General features: G+C 42.5%; 2 protein-coding genes across 3 annotated transcripts; both read left to right on the forward strand.

The window, feature by feature from the left end:
• The first annotated feature begins 28 nt into the window (after window positions 1-28).
• Window positions 29-26,567, forward strand: LOC137298541 (ELKS/Rab6-interacting/CAST family member 1-like). 2 transcript variants are annotated; one of them, XM_067830844.1, is made up of 23 exons: window positions 29-152; window positions 2,487-2,585; window positions 3,605-3,759; window positions 4,565-4,673; window positions 5,246-5,500; window positions 5,660-6,540; window positions 6,954-7,179; window positions 8,142-8,351; window positions 8,706-8,849; window positions 9,613-9,705; window positions 10,110-10,244; window positions 11,770-11,872; window positions 12,549-12,696; window positions 13,947-14,009; window positions 14,227-14,422; window positions 15,097-15,272; window positions 16,122-16,290; window positions 16,764-17,272; window positions 17,528-17,708; window positions 24,255-24,419; window positions 25,218-25,292; window positions 25,470-25,550; window positions 26,036-26,567. In XM_067830844.1, the coding sequence occupies exons 2-23, from the start codon at window positions 2,526-2,528 to the stop codon at window positions 26,219-26,221; spliced, it is 4,320 nt and encodes a 1,439-aa protein (XP_067686945.1). In that variant the 5' UTR covers window positions 29-152; window positions 2,487-2,525; the 3' UTR covers window positions 26,222-26,567. The 2 variants fall into 2 exon arrangements, with proteins under 2 accessions (XP_067686945.1, XP_067686952.1); XM_067830851.1 differs by having other exon boundaries at window positions 11,770-11,863.
• On the forward strand, window positions 18,836-20,741 carry LOC137258670 (uncharacterized). The gene has a single exon (XM_067796365.1). It carries the CDS (start codon window positions 18,836-18,838, stop codon window positions 20,639-20,641), a length of 1,806 nt encoding a protein of 601 aa, XP_067652466.1. The 3' UTR covers window positions 20,642-20,741.
• Window positions 26,568-26,731: the final 164 nt, after the last annotated feature.

The following is a 26,731-nucleotide window of genomic DNA, read 5'->3' on the forward strand; positions in this document are numbered from 1 at the left end:
CCTAGAGATCACCTACTCTCGACCTAACGAGACTTAGGATTAACCAATCACAGTCTACGTACCAATTTCGAAATGGCTGCCAGCTCGGCTCGGCTTACTAACATTTAGGCAGCAAGAGGACGCTTTCACAAGTTTGTTACCCTTCACTACAGGTGAATGTTTTCCTCCTACTGCCTGCTTTTACTCTTCTATATTTGTTAATTGTGTCTACTGTTCGTCAATACATAACTACCAAGCACGCTTCTGCTAAAGTCTGCCGCTACACAAATTTTGTTTTTGCCCCGACCGGATAACGGGGGACAACCTTAGAAAAACATTCCTAAATGGCGCTTGCATATTTTTTAATTTTTCCATTTCACAGTTGATCTCGTATGTATACTTTGTCGTCTATAATTTGGTTCATGCGTCACAATTTTAGTTTTGTTGCACTAGTAATGTCATCTTGAAATTCACTGACTGAACTATTTCTGTCCTTGTCATCGGCGTTAATTACTAAATCAAGTCTACTGAATCCTGACAGTACTGTATTATGATCATACATAGTCACTGTTAGATTTGGGTGAAATTTTGAGTGGGTCCAAATTGATGAAAATAATGTTTCTGGACCCCCTCCAATGTTAAATATATGGGCCGGTGTAAAATAGAGGGGTCCTCACTGAATGTGATGAGTCAAACCACTCCAAAACCCTCTCTTGAGCAAAAACTGCATAGTAATTCAAACCCCATGAACTTTTAGTTTTAGTTAAATCAGTTTTCGGGGCCCAGTTTCCTTTTAGGTGTTGGTCAATAACGCTGATGAATCTAAAAAAAGTGTACACAAGTAAAGTGCAGTACTCCAAAATAATAGTCAGTCTAGATGGTAATGAAAAGCAGTATACTCAGGCCCCCCTAAGTAACTGAAGGAATTACAGCAAATTTGAAGGAATTGCATCTCAAATGTAAACAAACGCAGCCCACTCGCGAAACAATTGCAACGATATCGGTAGTTTAGCGGTAATAACAGAAACACATCGGCCCTATCGGAAGCAATGTCGGTAATACTGGAAACACAATCGGCCATCTTCGGAGATTTTTCGGTCGCGAGCGGAAACTCACGCAGCAAAACATGGCGTCGTTGGAAGAAGCACCCGTCTCGGTGAGATTTGTTTTTAGTTCCTACTATTACATTTTCATACTTATCCATCTTTGACCACCCGCGTTGAATGCGTTTAGGTATGAGGTGTTGTCGGGGCAATAGCTTATGTTTTTAGGAAAAGACTGTCACTGCAGAAGAGTGTCACAAGTCATGCCCCTGGAGATTGTTTACATCTGAACATCGAAGTTGTGCCGATGATTACGAACATCATGAACTTGCGCCATGAAGAAGTTTATGACCCATAATTTTTCTTGCTACGAAGTGCAATTGACAAATTTAAACACATTTTACAAAAAAATGATGTTATATCTGGCGCACGTTCGTAATCATCGGCACGACTTCGATGTTCAGATGTAAACAAACTACAGGGGCATGACTTGTGACACTCTCCTAGAGTGACTATCTTTTCCTAAAAACATAAGCTTTTGCCCCGACAACACCTCATACCTAAACGCATTCAACACGGGTGGTCAAAGATGGATAAGTATAAAAATGTAATAGTAGAAACTAAAAACAAATCTCACCGAGACGGGCGCTTCTTCCAACGACGCCATGTTTTGCTGCGTGAGTTTCCACTCGCGACCGAAAAATCTCCGAAGATGGCTGAACGTGTTTCCAGTATTACCGACACTGCTTCCGATAGGGCCGATGTATTTCTGTTATTACCGCTAAATTACCGATATTGCTGCAATTGTTTCGCGAGTGGGCTGCGTTTGTTTACATTTGAGTTACAATTCCTTCAAATTTGCTGTAATTCCTTCAATTACTTAGGGGGGCCTGATACTGCACTTTACCAGGCACAGTTTTTCAGATTTATTAGTGCTCCGACCCTAACACCCAAACCTAAAGATCGTAAACGGTACCAGGCCAGAGTAGCTAACCCAAAGGATTGTAAAGGATGCAAACCCTAACCCTAAAGATCATGAAAGTGTGCTGCGCCCGGTAAACTGCATTGTACCTGAAAAAGCTAAACTTACCTGAGATACTGAGACAGTAAATGTAAACGGACATGTAACACTGCTGGCACTTTGTTGAAGGCTGGTGTGTGATCTTTTTATTTGTACATGTTGTGAAAACAGTTATGACATGTCTTTTGAATCATTTTAGCAGTTGTAAGATGAAGGAAAAAAATTTCTATGGATAGTCAGCTTGTTTGTTCAATGACTGCAACATTTCAGGAAAGACATGATAACAGATAACAGCATCTTCACAGAAACATCACATTCATAATGCTGACTTCATGCAGTTGGACAATTTTTAAAAAGTAAAACTAAACATAAAGCTGACTATCCACAGGACTTGGTTTTCCTTCATATCTTGTGTTGGTAACAATTTCATCTTGTTATTTCAGATGTTTCACACAACTTGAATCATTGATGATTCTGCGAGAATGGACCACTTCAGTTTTGCAAGTATCTTGCATGATAAGGAAAATGCTCAAACAAAAAAGGTTTGCATACATGTGTTCTGCTTTTACATGTTGTTTCACATTGATATTGATCATAATACTCCAACCACATAACCATGATAAGTGTGTCACAAGGTACAGGTCATCCAGTGCAGTGGAGGTGATGTCATTGACCGACTCACGCTTCCATAATCGATGACCAGACCCGTAACACAGGCCTTCATGTCATTGCGAGGATTAAAGATTTTTTTTAAAATATGAAAATTATGAGATGTCCCCCCTAACTTGAAACGCTACAATATATCTAGACACTTCAGTGTATCCAACCCGCCTGTTTTGCCGATCACTATGCTACTATCGCATGCAATTGATTAAAATTTCACCTAAACATAATCATGGGTGATTGGCCTATTGATCTCCACTCATGACACCTACCTGTTCTTTATTGTTATTTCTACAAGTCAACTGGAAGCCAATTTTAACCCTCATCTAAACGATCTTGACACAAATGGCAGACAATAACAAGTGTCTACCAATAAGAGGGCTCGCTTTGACCATACCCCCTTATGCAGCCTCATTGTCCGCCATTTGTGTCAAGATCGTTTAGCTGAGGGTCAAAATTGGCTTTCAGTCGACTGGTAGGTGGTATGAGTGGTGATCGATAGGCCCATCACCCATGGTTATGTTTAGATGGAGTTTCAGTAGATTGCATGCAATGATAGCGTAGCAATCGGCATGGCAAATTGCAAAAGGGTGGGGTACACCTAAGTGTCCGACCTTATCTAATATGTTCTACTGTGAAGCGTTTCAAGTCAGGGGTCATGTCAATTCTTTTGTATTTTGAAAAATAATCTTTAATCCTCTCATTGACACGAGGACCTGTGGCCCATAATGGCCATCTCATTTCATCTGATGATAAGGCTTGGTCTGTGAAACAATGCAGCAATGTTCAGACATGATGACTGCACATGTGTTGATTTTGTGTCAGAACTGTCAAATTTGTTGTTTTGAGTGAATCAGAACAGTTTTTTTTATCCTACCTCCTGTATTTGTCTTCACAGATACTGAGAGAATCACAGACAGTGGTTAACAGTCCCAGACGAACACCTCTTGGCAATGTCAGAAACAAACTGCCAACTGACAGCTATGCCTTCAACATCAGAAAAACCCTGTATGGAACTCCAACATCGTCTACTAAGTGGAAATCTCCTCACAGGTACAAAAATACAAGGAATCTGTTGTGTATATTCAGTTTTCATGAATGGTTTTTCAAAGTAACAGGACATACTGTCCTGTAAGTTTCAGATGTCTGTCTGGACCACTGAAAATTCACAAGACCCATAGAATGAAATTAAACACACATTTCAAATTTAATATTTCTTAATTATAAATGGCATTGAAATTATTAACATTGTATAATAGCAAACAGAACATAAGATTTATAAACAGCAAGCAAATGTCACATGCCACAAATAACAACTTCAGACAAAGTCATTGTGAAATATTCAGTCAGACACTGGGTGTGGTGGGTTGGTGATTTCTGTCTGACCACTGGTAAATCTGCCGGATTTGTCAGTTGGTCAGACACTATTTTCATATTCATCTTTAACATATTTCAGATTTTGTATGCATAAAGTTATGTAAAAAGATGCATTCTTGTCATGTCATGTGTCTGGCATGGTCTGGCATTGTTTTTTAATTCTTTAAATATCAGTTCATTAGACTGAACAATGTTTGCAATATGATATAATGTAAAAGTTTGCTCCAGATATGCACTGTATTTGTGAGCTTCAAAGGATTTATTAAGAATGAAAGTGAATCCCAAGTTTTTGACAAATGTCAAGGAAAATGGCCAAATTAGGATTAAATATCAGACATTCCCCCCCTTCTCTATAGTCTGGCTCCATTAACGTTGTCCATGTATGTTGTTCTGCTGATGTGATGTTTCGTGTGAACATATGCTCTTTTCTATTTTGTGCCTGACAATTAACAATGTAACTGGTATATATGCTTGGTTTCAGTTCTGTTAGCTCGAAGAAGGTACCTGTTTTGTCTGTCTCCCAAGATGTCGTTACGAAGCCACAGTCTGCAATGAAACAACATGCAGGGCAAACTGACAAGAAGAAAGTGGTAAGTAGAAATATTTCTGTAAGATTGTGATTAAATCTAAAGCAGTATTCTGTCCTTCAGCAGTGTGGTGCTGAAGCAGATATTTCCCAGAAGAAGTTGCAGATTACATAGTGCAGCATTTTTGTTTTCTAATGATGATTACAGTATCCCCTTAAGTTGAATATACATCTGACATTTTTCACTGAGTTTGCCTTTTGCAATGAGGGTCTAATGAGGGATGTGTGAAAATCATCCTCTTCATAACATTGCACTGCTTAAATATCAAGCCATGATTTACCCATCCATGATATCTCCAGGGTATACATTCCCATAAATCTCCACTATACTTTGGATGTATTTACAAGCTCAGCCCGATTATTTTATTACCTCGCTGGGCTGGCCCTTTTTCCAGGGTACTTGCATCCAGGGTATAGTGGTGATTTATCAGAATGTATGTCCTGGAGATATCGAGGATGGTTTTAAGCTAAAGACAGTACTATTTGCTAGACATATTAATACATGGACTGGTATCACAGGTCTCATATCACAATTGCTTTTCTACTTATGATAATTAGCGTCCATTTCTGCATCAGGTGCGATTCAGTCTGAAAAATCAACTCTATAGTCCCGTACCACTGATGAAAACGACTGTTGAGGATGATGCAGATGATAAATTAGACAAGGAGACTGAGGACAAGACAGAAGATAAATTGAACCAAGTGATTCAGGGCGGCGCAGAAGACAAACTAGACGAGGTTGATGCAGAGGATAAATTGGATAAAGAGATAGAGGGCTTCATCTCATCAATTCTGAAACACACAGTTGATGAAATTAGAAAGGAATATCAGGTATTTAGTAATGTCTGTCAAAGGTCAAAACAAGAATCCTTTGTCAGTAATTCATGGCACATTACAGACCAGCATCAGTTATAATTTTGGAATGTGCAGTGTTAAGCAACATACAAAACAAACTCTATGTTCACATTGCTGTATTAATTTCTTTTGCAGACTCCTGCCATAAATGTAATTCCACCAACGCCAAGTCCAAGCATAATCCTTCATGAAGACACACCCAAAACTGCTGAATACATGGCAAGACAGTTCAAGATTGAATACGCAGAAAGTGACAACTCTTCTGTTAATGGATCCCTCAACCAGTTTAAGCCAGAGGAAGAGGAACCAAACAATTCTTGTAGTTCGACTTCTGATTTCAAACTGAAATCGAAAATACCTGTCAGGTCTTCTCCACAATGTGACCACATACAAGATGAAATCCCTTCAAATTTCCCTCGTACTCCACGGATCCAGCTCAGGAAAAGGCAGTCATCTCCAGATAAAGTGGCTCATGAATGCCAACATGCATCTGAAGAAATTGTACTGAGTGTTGACGAGCAGTTTGTGCTGTATAACTCTCCTACTGCCCTGTCAAAATGTAATACATCGCCATCAAAACGACGTGGCCTAAGTATCAGTGTTGTGAAGTCAGTATCAGTACCATCCATCCAACAAAATGTTATGGAGAAAGCCTGTTCACCTATCTTACATGAAACAGCCACCACCGAAACTAACACTGATCGCATACCTGTTTCTGTGGATGCTTCAGTGACAACTGACTGTTATACTCCTGTTAAATCTGACCATCACGTCCAAGTGAAGCCAGAATCTATGTCTGTTGGCTTGTCCCCGTTCTGTATGTCCGGTACAAATGATATGGCAAAGCAAGAAACTTGTGATTCCTCAGCCATGACTGACATCATCAGTTTCATCAGTCAAGGTGTGATGGTGAAACCTGTTTGTGTTGATACAATGACGATGACTGATTTTGCATGTAAGAAGACAAGCGAAACATCGATGACACCTGTGAAAACTTTGTCTAAAGCCGGCAAAAGGTAACATATCAAGCTGTCATCCTAGGGTTGTATGTGGTATGATTTTATTCAGAATCATTAAAAAATATCAAGGATGATATTTTTTCTGCTTTACATTTTCCAAGATGTTCCATGTGCTGTGGTATTATTATATAGGCGATTTGGTAGCTAGTGGTTAAAGCACTCACTTGTCACACTGAAATCCAGGTTTGATTCGCCACATGGGCCCAATGTGTGAAGCCCATGTTTGATGCCCTTCCCCCCATACCCACCACCATCATGATATTGATGGATTTGCTGGAATATTGGTAAAAGCATAAAAACATTAACTCGCTCAACTGTGATTTTATCCTGGTGTAAGAAAGCTTACGGTTAGTGGATGACGTGTCTTGTAGGTTTGGGCCATTTTGTTTCTAAAGTTCATGTATGTTTAGATTGACAGCTGAAGAAGTAAGAAGACAGCATCCAAGGGCAATAGCCAACCAGTTGGACACAACTCTTGTCTGCAATGAGCGACTTAAATCTGACTTGAAGGTTGCAGAGAAGGAGCGAGACAGACTCAAGTGTATTGTCAAGGATCTGAGAGCTTCTTTGTCAACCAAACACAAACTCATTGAAGAACTGGAAGCACAAAAGGAAAATGAAAAGGCTGAACTAGAGGTATGGGTGCTGAAGTAATAATGTACTGTAAGACTCAATCAGTGCTGATTGCCATGCATGCATTGTACAACAGTACATGGATGCTTCATTAGGATGACCTGTTGCACTGCAAGTCATGTCCAGAATCTGAATATTGTGGATTGAAAGTCCATTTTCACTCCTGATTTTGTTTCTTGGTATCACTGCACGGGACCCCTGTGCATGAATTTTACCTGAGAGCTCCATTGCTTTGGGCTTTACTCTTAAAGTAATCTTTCACACCTGTAGACATAGTAAGACTGAAATACTGCTCAAAACAATACACCCTTACACACTGAATATTTTGTTTGAGAATTGACTGCAGTCCCACAAAACAAACATTGCACTACAACTATCTTGTTAAAGTTAAAGTGATCCCAGTGCAACAGTTGCTTAGTGGAACAGACTCCTCAGCCCTGATTCTCAATGTGTTCACTGTGTTTTGATCTGTCATAAATCTGCAGTTTATCATAGGCTTAAGAATGTTATAGCACTATGAACGTTTTGTGGACCCAGGTTAATGGATTACATTTGGGATTTACCATATCCATATGAATAAATTCTTATCCAGCTTCTCAACCTTGTCGTGTGCTTATTGTACCTAGGACCCATGAAGAGGCCTTCAGCAACCCATGCTTGCCATGAAAGGTGACTGTGCTTCTTGTAAGAGGCAACTAACGGGATCGGGTGGTCAAGTTCACTGACTTGGTTGACACTTTCATTGGTTCCCATTCAATGCTCATGCTGTTGATCACTGATTTGTGTGGTCCAGCCTCAATTATTCACTGACCACCACTATATAGCTGGAATATTGCCGAGTGCGGCGTAAAACTGAACTCACTTATTGTGCCTAGATTTATTTAACCAAGGCAATGGTGGAAATTGGAATGTAGAACTGAATCCTTGTCAACAGTAGCCATGATTTGGAAGTGACTCTTTTTCAGCAAATGCACTTTGAGGTTGTGCGGGACTTCCAGACCAAGATAGAGGAGAAAGACAATCGCTTGATGAGCATGGATCAAGAGGTGTTCAACCTGAAGTCCTTGGTGTTGGAATCTGAGCAGGAGTACAAGAGTTTCAAGTCCAAGTTGGAGAGTCAGCATGAGGAGCTTCAGATGCGTCTGGAAACTCAGGAGCAGCAGCATCTCCAACAGGTACACATGTCACACAGCCTGAGACTCTCAGTCTCACGTCACACCTTGTAGTCATGTCCCACCACCAGCAGGTACTCATGTCACACAGCCTGCAGACTCTCTCACATCACACCCCCTGCAGACACTCAGTCTCACGTCACACCTCCAGCAGGTACTCATGTCACATCCCCTGCAGGCTGTCAGTCTCACCTCACTTTGTACTCATGTTACACCACCAGCAAGTACTTGTGTCACATACCTCCAGCAGGTACTTTTGTCACACCAGCAGGCGCTCATGTCACACCTGCAGGTATTCATCTCACACCACCAGCTGGTCATTTTTATCTGGAATGGATGTATTATGTTCACTTTTAGGTTCAAGAAATGAAAGCAGATTTCGAAAACAATAACTACAAGGGCCAGTTTGAACGGTCTCAGCAGATGATCCAAGAGCTGCAGGCACAGCTTGATGAGTTTGCTGGCATCTTGGAGGACTTGGAGGTGACAGAACATCTGCAGGTAATTACTGCATCTGGTGTATACCTTGTGTACCAGGGTACAGCGGGATAGTCTAGGGGTTAATGTGTTAGCTTGTCACACTGAAGACACAACACTGGTTCTTTCCCCACTTGGGTCCAATGTGTGAAGCTCATTTATCGTGTCCTCCATGATGCTGTTGCTTGAGTATTCAACATGTGTCATATCTGGGATTTCACTTTCTTTCTAGAAGTACAAATTCTAGTACTATTTTGGTTGAGTCCCATCTCGAATCAACGCCCTCATTGCCAGCACACAGTCAGCCACCTAACCCACTCTGCCACTGCAACTTCTGCTTCGATATGGAAGTAGAATTTGTACTTTACTAAGAAAGTGAAATCCCAAATATGACATATGGAGCATTTGACTGACCACTTTCTAAATGGCATCGTGTGATCATGCTGGAATATTGCTGATTTTTGCATAAAAGCAATATTACTACATTAGCCTGTAAACCAATTTTTAAAATCAAGATGTTCGTTAGTGGGATGCAATTCATGGCATTTTTTTTTTCTGGCAATTGTTTCATACAGTATGACAGCAGCAATTCCATTTAACAGAATTAATGTGCAAAAACAAGGACCCTGTACCTGTATCTTGTATTTTAGTATATAAAATATGTGAATTATGCATAATGTGACATGTCAATGCTGATCACAACAGCTTTCATCACTAATGGATTGATTAACTGATGGAAACGCAAGGTTTTCAGTTGGTGTATATAGACAGGTGTTGTTATTTTCAGGGAGAGCTCCACTCAGCTATCAGTGAGACTCACAAGAAACTGAGACATGCTGGAGTGAAAAATGCAGAAATGAGGAAGAACCTCATCACTGAGGTAGGAGCTTCTGGACAAGTAGATACATACGAATGATTATGCAAAACTCAAAGGCACTGCTTGTCTTAGCTTCATATAAATGTAGATTGTTCTGGACAAGTAGCTGGGCATAATAAACAACTGTTTCAAGAAACACAAAAGGTCTGCAAGTCTTTTTTTTTTTTGCTATATTTGTCATTTGTACATGTGAATCAATCTAAAATATACATGTGGGTAGGGCACCCAAAACCTTTCTGTATAACAGTTTTGTTACAAACATAGCTTAGTGTAATCTGTGTAATGTCTGACATACATATTCTCTGAAGTGTCTCTGTATGTCAGTATGTGACGCTGCTTGTGCTGATGTGGCTCTATATGTCAGTATGTGATGTTGCTTTACTGATATGGTTTGTTTTATTTGTCAGTATGTGACAATGCAGAAACTGAAGAAGGAGCTTATCACAGAGGTGGAGACTCAAAAACAGGAGAATCAGGCACTGAGAGAAGAGTGTGAGTCCCTCGTCACTTCCCTGGAGATGTCTCACGACAGTATCGCACAGGTCAGTGCAAATTATTATTTGGAATTGGCTGGAATTTCACATTTGATTACTGCTTTATTACCAACGAACAATCCTTGAAAAAAGTTGGTTGGCATCATTTTTCAGATTTGGATTCTCCTATCCAGGTTGTTGTTGCAGATGTCAAATGTTTCAAAGACAATAACAGTTCTGCAATAGTTTGTGTTCAGTTATGAAAAAATGCGATCAATTGCTTGGGCGTTTGGTAACTGACCAAACTTCAATTATTTCAATGAATGTGAACACCACTTGTGAGAAGAAAACATAATCTGCAAATCCTAGCGCAAACACACTACAAAATGTAAAACATGTGACTTAACATCCTTACCTTTGTACCCCTATCATTGGTACTTCAGCACAGATACAACAAAATGTTTGGAATCACTCCAGCAATTTATCTAAAGAAATTGTGGCTTCAAGGCTGTTGACATGTGTTGTTGATGGAGTAACTGGATAGGTGTTCAGCTGTGTCAAAATATCTTTCAATACAAGTTATGAAAAGAAGTCACACTGAAGCTGCTTTCTGATTGCTTCAGGGGCTGTGGGGTAGCCTAGTGGTTAAACGTTCGCTAGTCCGGGTTCAATTCAACACATGGGTACAATGTTTGAAGCCCACTTTGGGGGTCCTCAGTCATGATGTTGCTGGAATATTGCTAAAAGCAGCGTGAAACTAAACTCACTCACCCTGATTGGTTGATGTCAGTTTTCTGATAGGCAACATATGTCATATTTAGGATTTCACTTTCTTAGTAAAGTGCAAATTCTAGTACTTTTATGGTTGAGTCCCATCAGGGATTCGAACCCGCACCCTCAGAGTCAGGCACTGCTCCCACGGCTGAAAGCTACATGTTGCCATTTAGAAAGTGATCAAATGCAACATATGTCATATTTGGGATTTCACTTTCTTAATAATGTACAAATTCTAGTACTTTTATGGTTGAGTCCCATCAGGGATTCGAACCCACACCCTCAGAGTCAATCACCTAATTGCCTAGCCCGCTCAGCTACAAAAATGAAAGTCAGACAACTGTTAGTCTAGACTGCATACTTTGTGTACCTCTCTGATAAGTGTAAAATGGCACGGCTCCCATGGCCGAAAGCTATGATTACACAATGCCATTTAGAAAGTGGTCAAGTGCAACATGTCATATTTGGGATTTCACTTAACTCTGAGAGTGCGGGTTCAAATCCCAGATGGGACTCAACCAAAACAGTACTAGAATTTGTACTTTACTAAGAAAGTGAAATCCCAAATGTGACCACTTTCTAAATGGCATCATGTAATCATTCTGACAAGCAGTTCATTTATTGTTCAAGATTGTACTGACTTGACCTCTTATGGAATGTATTGAGTTTTTTATGTAAATGTTGTGACCACATGTTGTAAACAAAAGAAAGCCAAAACTGTAAACGTTCATTATATTCAAATACCGAATGTAGTAGCATAAAGAAACCAGTTACCAACACTGAATATAAAAACATAGTAACGTGTTTAGTTCTCTCTTAGTTGCAGTCTCTCTACGCCAGCACGTCATCAGATCTCCTTCAAGCAACATCTCATGTGTGTCAACTCAACACTGAACTGGCTGGTGCTAGGAAAGGTAGTGATTGTAAGCATGCTTTCCTGAATCACAATGCTTGATAGTAAGTTAATCAAGTTGTGAGAATGTGGAAATCGCATCTTGAAGGATTTTAGCAGATGGTTGCTGTTTATGTAATGGGAAAATATAAGGCATATAGGCCCATTCCACAAAACTTGTGGGACTGACTCTCATAAGTCTGTTAGATATGATCATTTACGTGCTATATTTGCTGCATTTGCACTATGATTTTGTGGATATCTTTTGAGTATCAGAGTACCTTTTATTACTATTCAGGGCCCCATTCTCAAAGCAATCATGATGCTAAGATTCATAACTCCTAAAACATAAACTTACTGTTGTTGGCCCAGGTGGATGTTGGGAAAAGCTAGTACAGGGCCTAGATTTTAGAAGCTCCATTAGTGCTATGATAGTTGTTTTGTATGGCACTTTCGACTATCTTAGCGCTGAGAGAGCTTCAAACATCTAGGCCCAGGTCCAAGTTCTGTTAAGCAATCTTAGTGCTAGGAATATTGTAATTTCTATACCTTAACACCGACTTATGACTGTCACAGTGTTAAGATCGCCTAGTGGTACTGGGCCCTGTTTCATTATATTGCTTTCTCATGTAGTGGTTGAAGTTTAGTAGCTAGCCTAATAACTGAGTCTAATGTATGTTAAGTACAAGATGTGTTCTCTGTGCCAGCTCTTCAAGACTTTGTATTGACCAAGGAACTGCTGTTACAACATCTCTCTGATCAGAAGGACAAGCAGGAAGATCTGACACACCAGCTTGACACGCTTAGTGCTCAGCATTCGCAGAAGACTCAGGAGCTCCTGGAGGAACAGAAGAGGTATGCTTGTGTCTGTAGGGAGTGCATGGTCTAGTTGTTTTGTGGTACCACGGTTCATATGGTTGCCTGGATTACCTGGACTTGCCAGAAGTGTATCGTCATGTGTATGAATATCACGTTCGGATGATGTTCCATATTTCAGTTTGTACTAAGACTGTTTGTTATAAATATAGCTGACCGTACCTGTGTTTGTGCTTTTAACCACAGCAGTGTTCATTCTAGCCTTAATAAAAAATGGGCCTATGGCCCACTTGTCGTCAGTTATGTGTATCCTTTGAAAATAATATCGGTCATTTCATGTCAACTGCGACTGTACGTCAATTGTTACGGCATACCATGCTTAGTAGTAACTAATTTGAATTCACTTACTTATCATCGATATACAATATTTGATGTCCAATACAGGTAAGGGCAACAATTTGAAGAAAGGAAATGAAACCAAGATTTGTTCAACATTAAGTTAACAGTTAGGATTAATTCAAAATGAATTTGGAAAAGAAAAAGAAAACTCCAACAGTGAAACCACAGCAATGTTTAACAACGAAAAATGACAATCAGGAAGGTAGAGGACAATATACTTGTCTGATTGTTGAGAAAACAAGTGTAACAATTGTTCAGTTTATACTTTGAATCTGATAAGAGAATGAGAACTGATTGTAAGAAAATGATTTATCATATTTCATTGTTAACTTCAACTTAAATTCTCTGCTTTGACGATATTTGATCTTTAGATTTAGGGTGTCGTTTGAGCATACTTGATGAATTGCAGTGCCACTCCCTTTTTTGTGATGGTTAATACACACCATACATCGCATGTGATTTGCCTCTTTGTTGAATGGTAAACAAGGGAAAAGGCTACTAAAGCTGAAAAACTATGCATTTTGAAAAACACATGGACATGATACTTCATCCCGGCATTTCTCCTCAGACCCATCCTCTTTTCAGTTATCATTGTTGTGATTGGTTGTCCTCCCTGTATCATCATCATGACAAGGTTTTGGCTTTTTTTGCGGAAAATAAAGAAGAATTTTCTATTGAAATTGGCGTTTTACAGCCAATGTGTTCCTCATGGCAACAAAACTATAAAACTGCTACATGCACCGTGATTGGATTTCTCAAAGAAACCCACCAATCGGAATCTGTTTTACAAACCAGATCAGATTTTCTCATAAACCTGATTTGTATGTTTCACGCTGTTGTTTGAAACATATTGCATTTGAAAGTGAGTCAGGAGGTTTTGTTTTTGGCAGGAGTCAAGACTGGGAAACACTGGCCCTGGAGGCAAAAGCTGCTTTGACAGAGAAATGTGCTGAGTGAGTAATAATCCAAAGAAAGCTTTATGTGCTTATGCCAAGAACTTAATTTTCCCCTTGTCATGACTCTTTGTCCACTGTGATTCCATCATTGATATCTTGATGATGATGATGATGACAACGACGATGATGATGATGCCTTAAATTAGAGTGATGTTAAATAACGAATACATTCTGATAGCTGATCACAAACCGACAGCTTTTTGTTGTCCTGCAGGTATGAGCTGAGCATCACCAACCTTCAAAGAACCCTGGACTACCGGGATCATGATATTGACATCTTGGAGAAGGATCTGTATGAGTGCAGGGAGATCATTCATGAACAACGCTACCAGGTTGGGCAGATGGAAGAAGAATATGAAGCCTTCAAGCAGAAAGTCCATGTCCAGCGAGTGGACCAGGCAGAACTCAAGGTTGGGTTTGTGTCCAAATTTTAGGGGTATGGGGGGTAAAGCTTTTTCTCTCATCTCATGGAAGCCCTATGTGTCGATTCCCTACGTAGATACAATGTGTGGAGCACATCTGGTGGTCCATGCCATGATGTTCCTGCAATGTTGCTGAAAATGGCATAAATCCTAGCACAAATTCTCTACCATTTACAGGCTGCCGTGAGAAAGCTAAGATACTGCTGGCTAGCAGTCAGTGATAGAAACTTTAGACACAGAACTTCACATGGGCTTTCATTAGTGAGACTTAAAAGAATTCTGCTAAACTCGGACTTTGGACTAGTGGTTTAAGTCAAATTGAGCTAGATTAAATATCATCACATGCACTTACTGCTTTTACTGAGGTCTTTTTATTTCCATGTTATGTAAAATCTGCATCAGAACGATTATAATGATAGAAATCAATTATTGTTTAGTTATTGTCACTTTTGGTGAGAACAGGTGCTTGTTTTCTGTTTATTGATTCCCCATATGGTCCAAATGCATGGAATCTAAGCACATTCTGTTATTTCTATTAAAAAACTGTAATCATGTTAGCAAATCAGTGGAAATCTTCACAACTGTCAGGAAAAAGCGATTTCCTAACTTTGAGGGAAAGTATCTGAAAAACAAGTGTTTACTTCCTGTTGGGTGCTCAACAGGCTCTGCAAGACAATGCTGAGTTTTTGGAGGCAGAGAGAGGAATGCTGATTGACACACTGCGAGACTCCGAGGAGAAGATCCGCTCCACGTACCTGCAGTTGAACCAACAGCAGAAGACCCTGGCTGACACACAGGTCCAGTTCTTGGAGTACCAGACCACCATACAGAGTCTACAGTGAGTCATGAGATGACTGATTCCATACCAGTGAATAGTGTATCACCACTATGGTAAAACCATCCATAATCTGCTTCACTTTGAACTGTCCTTTGAAATCATGGTGATATAATTGCAGTTTTGAAATCGTAAGCAGAAATTATCTAGTAGCCCACAGACAAATAGGATACCATTATTTGATTGCACAACATGAAAACTTACTTGTTCCGGGTGGTGGTATGATTCCATGAATTGTCTGGTCCTGACATTTAGAGCACACATCATATTGTTGGAAAACACATTCTCAATGCTATGTACCAGAGGTGTTTATGATGGTGACAGTCTTACAGTTTATAGATCAGAGGTAAAGCACTAAACTCTACAAAAACATATCATAAGTTATAACATGAATTGGGAAATGATTTATTTAAGTTTGGAAATTTGTGCTAGCATTTTTGTCTTTCCTAGCTAAATATTGGCCTTCTGAACAGGAGTGAGACAAATCTCTGTAAATGATACCCACATACAGTCAGAATTGACACCAGCTTTGTGAGAAGTTCTGGTAACTCTCTGAAACAGTGTAGAATGGTAAACCATTTGTTCAAGTGTGTTCCTTGATATAGGCATAGCCAAGTGGTTAAAGCATCCCAGGTTCCATTCCCCACCTTGGTACAATGTGTAAAGCCCATTTCTGGTGTCCCCTGCTGTTATATTGCTCAAATAATGATAAAAGCAGTGTAAAAAACCCACTTACTCTACTTGATAGAGAGGGGCTGTCTGGGGTCAGACTTGACCTGCACAGTTCCTTGACACTGAAACAGCAGTTAGAATGGTCAGCCCCTTCATTAATGTCATACTTTTACTTGCTAGAGACGAACTGGCGACAGCCAGGCTTGAGTTGCACAGTATGCGCCAGGAGTCACAGAAGGTGATGTTGCAGCAGCAGGGGGAGCTGCAGGAATGTAGGGATGCAGTGACAGGGCTGGAGGAGAGAATGTGCACCATACTCGGAGTGCTCCGGAAGAAGGTGGGCGTAGAGGTAAGGAGACATGCAGTCGGTGTTGTACTAGATCATCCAAGAGTTATTAAATGTACTGAAGTAAGATAACAATCTTAACAACCATAACAAGGATTGGTCAAATACGTATACTTATCAGTGTTAAATATTATAAATGCTAAGTAGCATAAAATGTTACTCGCTGAACGTCAGTCTTCAGTGAAGGCAGTACTGTTAACATGTTTCACTTCTGTCTTTCAAAATGTCAAGTGGGCAGTGGGGTAGCCTAGTGGTTAAAGTGTTCCCTCACTACACAGAAGACTCAGGTTTGATTCCCCACTTTGACACAATGTGTGAGCTCATTTCTTGTGTCCCTTGCTGCAATGCTGCTGGAATATTGCTAAAAGTGATGAACCACACTCACACCATTAAAATGTCAGTGTTTTCTTGTTAAGAACATACATTTCAATTAATTCCTATTAAAACTAGCGTGATCACTGTCATCCTTCTTTCAGACAGATGAGGACACGGTTGATACTCCACAACACTCCAACATTTCCTCCGAGTCTCTTGTGTCCAAGGTGCTTCATGCCGTCAACACATCCATAGACACATCAGAGGAAAAGGATTCTTCATTCAGCTGGAGCAAGTCTAGACCTCCAAGTCAGGAAACCAGTTCTACAGAGGACAGCACCTCCCAAACCAGATCTTCCACTGACAGTGGATACAACAACTCTCTCACTAGTCCTGGAGAAGCAAGCAGATCCAGGTTAGGCTTCTCACAAGCTAGTGCCTTTGTCCCAGTGAGGAGCATGCCACAGTCAGGATCTAATGAAGATGAGGATAAGGCAAAAACTCCACAAGATGGGGACAGAGTCGACATGCCTGGCAATGTTGGTGGAAATCAAGTGTCTATTGTCAAACAAATCTCAGTTCTCAGCGAGGTTCTGTCCGAGATTGTCAGCATGGCCAATATTTTGGAGAAAGCTTCTGCATTGTCTCTTCAGGATCTCAAAGGAGACAAGTGAGTGGAGATTTGGGGTCAGTTCAGGGTGTTTAACGTGGAAGGTAACCCATGGTGTTGTTTCTTTGTTGGAACTTATCAGTATAAGTAATGTAGGTGGTTTACAGTTAAGTTTCAGTTTACCATATTTGTAACTTAGTACTCAACTTCTAACTGCCTCTCACAGAGGTCATCACATGTTAGCCCCAGTTTTGGAGTTCGAGCAGTTGTCATGGAGAAACAATACTTGCAATTAGTTATGTTTGAGTGCTGCAGCTGTCTGCTGCGGGAGAAGGTGTGCTGGTTGGAGGGCGAGGCATCGAGGTTGCAGCAAGACCGTGTGGCCAAGACAGAGGAGCTGACAGAGGCCAACAAGCTGGTAGAGGAACTAAAGAACAGGATCAGGGACATGGGGGATCGAATCATCGCACTCTCAGACTACCAGTTTGAAAATAAGGTAGGATTCTAAAGAACAAAATGGCTGCCTTCCTGGATGTGAACTTCTATGAGGTTTTGTGGTCATAGCATCTGAGCTAGCGCTGACATAGCCAGAAGGATGTTACTTTTTCTTGCCCTGTCTGACACTTTGCATTAAGGGGATAAAACAAAGACTGGTTAGTTGGATTTCTTTGTCAGAAAAGAATGTTAATGTTACTAAACATTGTTATGAGTTAATGGGATAGTAACATAAAACTTAATTTTTAACTTACCTTACCATAGGTCTTATGCATATTACCTCTAGCTTCGCTAAACGAGATCAGACAGTCGTTGATTCGCCATCCCCTCGATGGCTACCTCATGTAATCTACGAATGTAGTCACGGAAGTGACGTGATCTCTCCACTCGCGCGAAAGCGCAGAATCCAAAATTCACTTTTACCTTTAGCGTTCGTGCGAACGGACGTGTTGGTTTGCAGTTTTTTTTTCCTACTGTGTGTAGTTTCAATAAAGTTGCTACTCCTTGGTAGGTATGGTTTGTATCCCCTCATTATGTATCAAAGTCAAGTCATACAAGCATTTAATGTGCTTACCTTGCTACCTCGTGTTGTTCTTTTCTCACTCAGGCTTGGCTTGGCCATGTCGGAGGTGAGAACGACATGGCGTCCATGAGGGTAGTTCATCTTGTTGGTGGTTTGCCCGTCATGTTTCTGCCCATGCTTGGTCATTTTCACTTGTGTTTTCGGTATTTAGCATACTTTTTTCTGCCATGAATTTCAGCGTAGCGAAGGCAGCCATTGTGGTTGTTATTTTTCGCTGCCCCGCACTTACGGGTGTGCCTATTTTTTACGTAGGGGTGCAACTACTTTCTACATTTTTATGTAGGGGGTTTTCCTCCTAGTATTGTATTAACATGTCGTCAAGTCGTGGTTTCTTGTCTGTTACAGTTCTGTGTATGACTCGACAATATTGTACTGTCTGCAAGGGGCAGAAATCAGCCAAGGACCCACATCCCTGGTGTCCGGATTGTGCGTCCGCTGTTTGTTCCATCGATAGTCGGTGCCTACACTGTCAAGCGTTATCTCTCACCGATTTCAAGACCTTTTTGGCGGTTCGGAGGAAACGTTTTACGCAACGTAAGAGAAGAATGTCGTCGCCAGCGTCTTCCTTGGGATCCTTACCTGACGACCAAGATCTACCACCGCCTTCAATACCACTATCAACGCCGAGTGTGGAGCGCTCATCTATTACGCCGGCGCGCTCCTCTCCAGAGCCTACGCGTTCGGACGCCTTTGTAGATTTATCTCACCCGGATGCCTTATCCCATCCTGAAGTTCAGAGGCTTCTGCGATCTCTCTTGACGCCGGGCGCTGCTGTACTCCCTACCTCGGTATCTACACCTTTACCAACGACAGCGCCTAGACTTACACCAGCGCCGTTGCCTGTACCAGCGCCTCTGCCTGTCCCGGCGCCTTTGTTTACATCAGCACCGGTGTTTTCGTCAGCGCTTATTCCGATGCCAGCGCCTGTACCAACGCCAGCGCCAATATTGTTGCCGGACCCTGCTCCTATAACTACGTCTTATCGGATCCCCAGAGTGTCTCATACGCTGACTAAAGAAGAAATGTTACAGCGCCAGCTGGATGAAGAGTGCGCTCGTCGTTTAGAGGCTGAGCGCTCCCGGCGCAGATCTCGTTCTAGGTCCCCGAAGGGTCGGCGCTCTCGTTCTCCACACCGTAGCAGGCGCCGGCGCTCCCGGTCGGTTTCCCGCTCTCCAAGGCGCTCCTTAGAGGAAGACTCACGTACCAGAAGTAGACGTAGAGTGCGATCTCGGTCAAGATCACCACGACGTCTCTCTAGATCCCAGCGTTCGCGATCGCCGGAACCACTGCGGACTTCCGGCAAAGAATTTAACACTAAGAACTCTGCTTCCAACTCGAGTCAGCGACGAGAATCAACCTCTATTTCCTGGGAGGAACACGAGGAACAGTTCTTTTGCCCAGACTATGAGGAGGAACCTGGCAATGTTGGTGATAGTGATGGCACCTATCTTCCCTTAACTGCTGTCTTTGAGTGGATTGCCGACAGATTACCGGACTGTCCTTCCCCTTCTTCGGATTCAAACAACCCGGCGTCGATTCACTTGACTCCTGAGTTACTTATTCCACCACACCCTATGGTGGCGGATGCGATTACTTTGTTAGACTCGGACTTTGCGAAGTTATCCTTAAATCCGACCATCAAAGCGTCGAAGTCTAAGAAATCAGATTATAAAGTGCACAGTCTGGATTTTGCCGACAACGGGGCGGCGCTAGACGATTCAATTAAGAGGTTGTCAAGTTCAACTCCGTCATCTTACAGAGTTCAGGATTCAAAGTTAGCAGCTGTTGATACTGAACTGAAACGTATGCTTAAACCTATCTCGGCGCTTGCGTCAGCCACCTCCGCTGCAGCCTTGGATTTGTCAGAGGATAATGCCTCGAGGGTGGATCATTTAACTACCATTTTTGCTTGGCAAGGCAGAGTACTCCATGACCTACTTGGACACTTACGTGCGGCGCTAGCCATGACTACTACTATGCGCCGATCTGGATTTTTAGATGCTTGTTCTTGGCAAGAGGAATTTAAACGTCAACTTCTTCGTGCACCATTTACGTCTAAGTTCCTCTTTGATGAAAAGATACCGTCGGTGTATAAACAACATGCCGAACTTACTAACACGGAAGTGGCGCTGTCAACTTTCGAGGCCTTGGGCTCTGCATTTCGTGGCCGAGCCAGGGGTAATGCCAAGAAAAGATATGTACCCAGGAGAGAGTCGATCCGTTCCTCGTTTGGGAGGGGACGAGGTCGTACCAAAGACTCAGATGTCCAGCGCAAGCCTCAAGAACGTGGCAGGGATGCCCCAGCTACGTCCGGTCGAGGTAGGGGCAAGCGTCCCTACTCCGGCCGCTGAAGCCATGGACTACTACGACTGGGACCTCCCACCCCCAGTCGTACCAGTTCATCCGACCCCTGTAGGTGGGAGACTAGGGATCTTCTGGGCCAACTGGACATTCCTGGAAGACCCGTTTGTTTGCAAGATCCTGAGAGCCGGCTACAAGTTACCACTAGCCAGAGCTCCGCCGTTGACTACCACTCCCCTGTCACGAGGGTACTCAATAGATCAACAGGTACTTATCCTAGAAAACATCAACATTTTATTAACAAAACATGCTATAGAGATAGTGTCAGAACCCCATCTCTCCCCGGGGTTCTATTCACCCATCTTCCTGATACCCAAGAAAGGTTCCACCAAAATGCGGATGATTCACAACATGGCGACTTTCAACAACCTGTATTTAGCCGAGCCCCCGCATTTCCGAATGACATCACTGGATCAGATCCGAGCCAAATTGTCACCCGGAGCTTGGATGGCCAGCCTAGATTTACAGGATGCTTACCTGCACGTTCCTGTATTCCCACGCCACAGGAAGTTCCTGCGTTTCATATTCAACGGAGTACACTACCAGTGGCGAGTGCTGCCGTTTGGAATTTCTACGGCCCCGTGGCTTTTCACTCGGGTCACACTGCCTGTCACCCGGTTTCTGCACCTCCGGGGGATAGACTTCGATCCTTACATCGACGATTGTTTTCTAAATCACTGCAATCCTCAGTTGCTACGCAAACAACTGGACTTCTCCACACGCCTACTTCAACAGTTGGGATGGATTATCAATTTCGAGAAGTCGCAACTGAAACCAACGCAGGAGTTAACGTTCATTGGGGGGTTGTTCCTGACTCGGCTCAATCTAGTCAGGGTCCCTCCCGATCGATGACAGAAGATTCTCGCCTTTACGGATCGAGCTCTGTCCCTACCTCTCACCCTCAGAGAATGGCAGTCTCTGTTGGGCTTGTTGACGTCGGCGCAGGACCTCACCCTCAGAGGACGGCTTATGCTGCGCCCACTACAGAGGTTCCTATTACCATTCATTCGAGAGAACGACCTCCAGTCGTCATTTCTTCTACCCCCGCACCTGCATCAGTACCTCAGGTGGTGGACGGTAGAGTGGAACGTCTGCGCCGGTGTTTGTTTGACAAACTTCAACCACGACCACGAATTGTTTGTAGACGCATCCCTCTTGGGATGGGGTGCTCATTTGAACGGCCAGACAACCTCAGGGCTGTGGTCAGACGCCGAAAAGGAGTGGCATATCAACAGCCTGGAGATGCAAGCAGTCATCCTAGCGGTTCGCCACTGGCTACCGGTCCTAACAGACTCCAGACTCCTGGTAGCGTCCGACAATTCCACGGTCGTGTGGGTGATTCACAATCAGGGTACAACCAGGTCCAAACAACTTCTGGACCAGATGTTCCTGTTAGCGGATCTGGTAGACAGCAACGGCATCGTGATCGCGGCTCGTCACATTCCCGGCTGCAAAAACATTCTGGCAGACGCCCTGTCGCGCCCCGGCAAACCATCCCCGACGGAGTGGATGCTTCATCCGGACGCATTTCGCCAGATTTGCTGGCAACTCGGGAGACCACTGGTAGATCTTTTTGCCACCAGTTTCAATCACCAGTTACCAACGTACGTATCTCCCGTGCCGGATCCACAGGCGTGGGCAGTCGACGCGATGTCTCTATCATGGGAAGGACTGGACGCATATGCGTTCCCTCCTCCAATTCTTCTCTCGGATGTAATCGCCAAGATCAGACTGACGCAGAACCTCCGACTGCTTTTGGTCGCACCTTGGTGGCCAGCCAGATCGTGGTTTCCCGATCTTCGACGGCTCGCCAGCGGAGACCCTTACAAACTTCCAGAGTGGTTGCATCTGCTTCGACATCCACACAGTCGACAGCTGCATCCGGATCCACGGCGATTCCATCTTCACGCATGGGTCATCTGCAGAGAGCATTAAAGGCTAAGGGCTACTCTGCGCACGTGGCGAACGTTATAGCTCGCGCGCATAGAGTTTCTACCCGTTCTTTATATGACGACAAATGGCGCTCTTTTGAGAATTTTTGCGCACGAAGATCTCAAGATCCCATGGCAGCATCTCCTCAGTTTGTGGCACAGTTCCTTCTCTACCTACGGAACTCTAGACATCTCAAAGGCAGTACCTTAGGCACCTATTTGTCAGCTTTGAATTCTGTCCTTGCTATCAAGTCAGATTCACAGATCTCCAAGATACCGGAACTTATTGCGCTTCTCAAAGCTTTCAAGCTGGAAGACCAGAAGACCAAGTTTCGTCCTCCAGCTTGGGATCTTAATGTTGTCCTTCAACATCTCAGAGGGCCGCCGTACGAGCCATTAGAAGAAGCCTCCTTTGAACATCTTTCCAAGAAGACGGTTTTCTTACTATCATTGGCAACAGCGGCTAGAGTCAGCGAGATCCATGCTCTTGACGTTACTCAGATCCGATTTGAACAGTCAAGACACGGACGTGCTCATTTGGGTTTGCTTTGGGATTTTGTGGCTAAGAACCAGCTTCCCGGGCAGCCTAACAGGTTATTCTCCATCCCTCCTTTGTCTACGATCTTGGGTCATCATGACTTGGAGGAGGAGCTGCTATGTCCAGTCAGGGCTCTCAGATGCTATATTAAAAGGTCAGCCTCTAGGAGACGATCCCGCAAAAGGTTATTCATTCCCTTTGCCGTGTCCTGCAAAGGTGAAGTAAACAGAAATACTATTGCCCTCTGGCTCAGATCGACTATCCTGGCGGCCTATGACGACAAGCACCTGCCTCATCCGGTAGCAAGTAACCCGCACGAGATCAGGGCCTTGGCGTCTACGATGGCCCTCCATCGGAACTGCACAGTACCGCAGATCATGGAGGGCTGTTTCTGGAGGTCATCAACTGTCTTCGCATCCCACTACTTGAGGGACTTGGCAGTTGAAGACGTGGAGGGATTACAGTCATTTGGTCCATTGGTGGTTGCTCAGCAACTTACCCGACCATCCGCCCATTAGGTAACTACACTTCTACTTACCTTTGGTCTTAAGATTAACCTCACCCCCAGGGTGCGTCCTGTTCCAGGTATTATCCTGAGACCGTTGACATTGGCTTTCCCGAGTTCTCCTGATGCATGTGCACTGTTTGCTGAGGGATGGTCCTCTGGAGTCCACACCACCATCCATCTGTCGAAGCCATATGCATAAGACCTATGGTAAGGTAAGTTAAAAATTTATTAAAATCTAAATATTTTAGATATTTAAATACTTACCTTACCATAGGGCGGTGACTCCCTCCCAACGCTGGATGCTCCTCCCCACTTTGGACTCTTCGGACCTTCCGGTTGACGGTAAAAGTGAATTTTGGATTCTGCGCTCTCGCGCGAGTGGAGAGATCACATCACTTCCGTGACTACATTCGTAGATTACATGAGGTAGCCATCGAGGGGATGGCGAATCAACGACTGTCTGATCTCGTTTAGCGAAGCTAGAGGTAATATGCATAAGACCTATGGTAAGGTAAGTATTTAAATATCTAAAATATTTAGATTTTAATAACCTTTATCTGCATGAATGATGTTGAACCCCCCTTAGACAGCCTTGTACACAGTGAGCCTGATCTATGTGATTTCAGAAGATGAATCAGGATATGATGCAGCTGATGGGGGATGTGAAACGGCTGGAGGGGGAGAAGGAAATCCTGGAGGAGCAGCTGGCCAACCTCACCCCACACCAACCTGGCCAAGTCAGCATCCCCGGACACAGCATGCAGGGACAGGTGATCTCACTCAAGAAGAAGGTGAGACAAATGAATGACAAGAATGAATCAGATGTATTCACATCTTCATCTCTCATCCTGGTGCATGCTCATGATGTCATCCACTGGTTTGCTTTGCCTAAAGATAATTCCAGCCCTTTGAAATATTTCTGACTAGTTGTCCAATATCAGTAGCTATGTAGTTAGTATTGCATGTTATTGTCAGTTTTGACCCGTGAAGGTCCCAGGGTAGAATAGGCTGCCAGCAAACTATGTTTGCCATAAAAGGTAACTCTGTTTGTCGGAAGAGGCGACTAACATGATCAGGTGGTCAGACTCTCTGATTGGTTGACATATGTCATCGGTTCCCAACTGTGCAGATTGATGCTCATGTTGTTGATCACTGGATTGTCTGGTCCAGACTCGATTATTTACAGATCACGCCATATAGCTGGAATATTGCTGAGTGCCACGTAAAACTAAACTCACTCACTCACTATTGTCGGTTTCATGCCAAGATGCCAACACTCCCGAATTTATCAGAATCATCCTGATCTATTCCACACATTGTTTATGTATATTACTCACTCATCATTCACACCACTGATGCCAGGTACTGCAAACCGGCTTCAGTTACATAAAGAATGCTACATGTAATAGCATTGAAAAGATTCGTTCCTGGAGTGCCACAATTTATAGAGATCCTTAACTTGTTGGAAAAATTCCTAATTTTTTCTCTCCTAGGGACCTCAGATTCCAAACTGCACCAATTTGGGGTTGGCATCTCTTCACGTTGTCTTTTCAAACCTTGTCACTGTAGTTGTTATATTTCCCTTTCAGAACCAGCAGCTTTTAATCCAGTTGATGGAAGAGAGAGATCGTTACCAGGAAATGGGGAGCAAGGCAGCTCGCAAAGTAAGCAAAGATCTACTATTGTTGAAATCTTCCCAAGAAATAAACTAGATGCAGCAGAATGTGATTGCATATCTAAATATTTTGATATAAACTGTAGTGTGCCAGCCTCAGTGAAGTTTCATACACATCAGTTGTAATGCATGTTGTCTCCATTGAAGAGAGTAACCATAATTTCAGATGAAGATTCTTGAAGAGAACTGGAAGAAGGCGGAAGCTGAGGTGTTTCGGTTTGATGAACTGGTTGATTCCATACAGAAGGTAATCTTGATCCCTGTATCAGATTAGTATTAAAGATTCTCCAGAGTCACATGGTGATTTATTTTGTTTGGATGTCATGTATCAATAATGAAAGGGGATGTGTATTTTCACCCGAGTTCCACCTGATCTTGGCGCTAGAGCTAGTCTCGAAATGTCATGAGAAATAAATTCAAGAAGTTGTTATCCATAAGATTTGTCCTGTATCTCCTTTGGAACCTGCCATTATGATTGAATTGATGTTCTCATTATATTCTGACATTCAGCAAGCCTTCAACATTATCACTGAATATCAATGACATAAAATATTGTCCTTTTTTTTTTTTTTTTTTTTTTGGGGGGGGGGGGGGGGATTAGATTCACTGATGTAGAAGAGAGTGTCATGGTCAACCTGCTAGACTGTGTTTAACTGACAAGTTTATTATCCAGGACTATTCCATCAGTCAAAACGGAACACAGTTCAAACACACATCATTTCTTTCTTTCAGATTTTGGAAGACAATCGTGAGTTCATCTCCCGGAACCCTGAGCTTCTTCTCTTGATGAAGGTTATCAATGGAGAGGATACTATCCCCCCTGGGGGCTCACTCCAACCTACAGGACGCCCTCACGAAGGAGCCTCACTCACAAAACCCATTCAAAGACCTTCTCTGCCCAAAATGCCGAAGTTTTAATTCCTTGTGCTAGTGACAGGTCATTCTTTATATATCCACAAGATCCCATACAAACTCACTGTGAGCAGCAATTTCAAAATTTGTAACAAAAAAAAAATCTTTTACTTTTTTTTTCAGATTGAGTGATATTATTTGTCAGGGACATATACATTCTTATGTCTGTACTTTTATGAGAAGATTCATGGAACTTTGTATGCAGGCTACTGTTTAATATCTGTTTCCCTTTTAAAAACTTTTAAAAGTCACAAAAAAACACCCACTTTATTATGCTTGAAAAATGTAAATATACAAATATCTCTGTGATTGAGACAAAACACTAAAGTGAAATAAAATATTTATTCCGTGACTCCCTGTGTTGTCACGTATTTTAGTTGTAAATAGTATTGGGAATTGTCCATTTTGTGCTAAATAGTATTGAGAATTGTTCATTTTGTGCAGCACTTAGCATTAGAAGCTGAGACCCCTTGTGTATATGTATGTATATACACATGTATGTATGTATGTATATAT

Source organism: Haliotis asinina, chromosome 1 (assembly GCF_037392515.1).
Source record: "Haliotis asinina isolate JCU_RB_2024 chromosome 1, JCU_Hal_asi_v2, whole genome shotgun sequence".
NCBI classification, from domain to species: Eukaryota; Metazoa; Mollusca; class Gastropoda; order Lepetellida; family Haliotidae; genus Haliotis; species Haliotis asinina.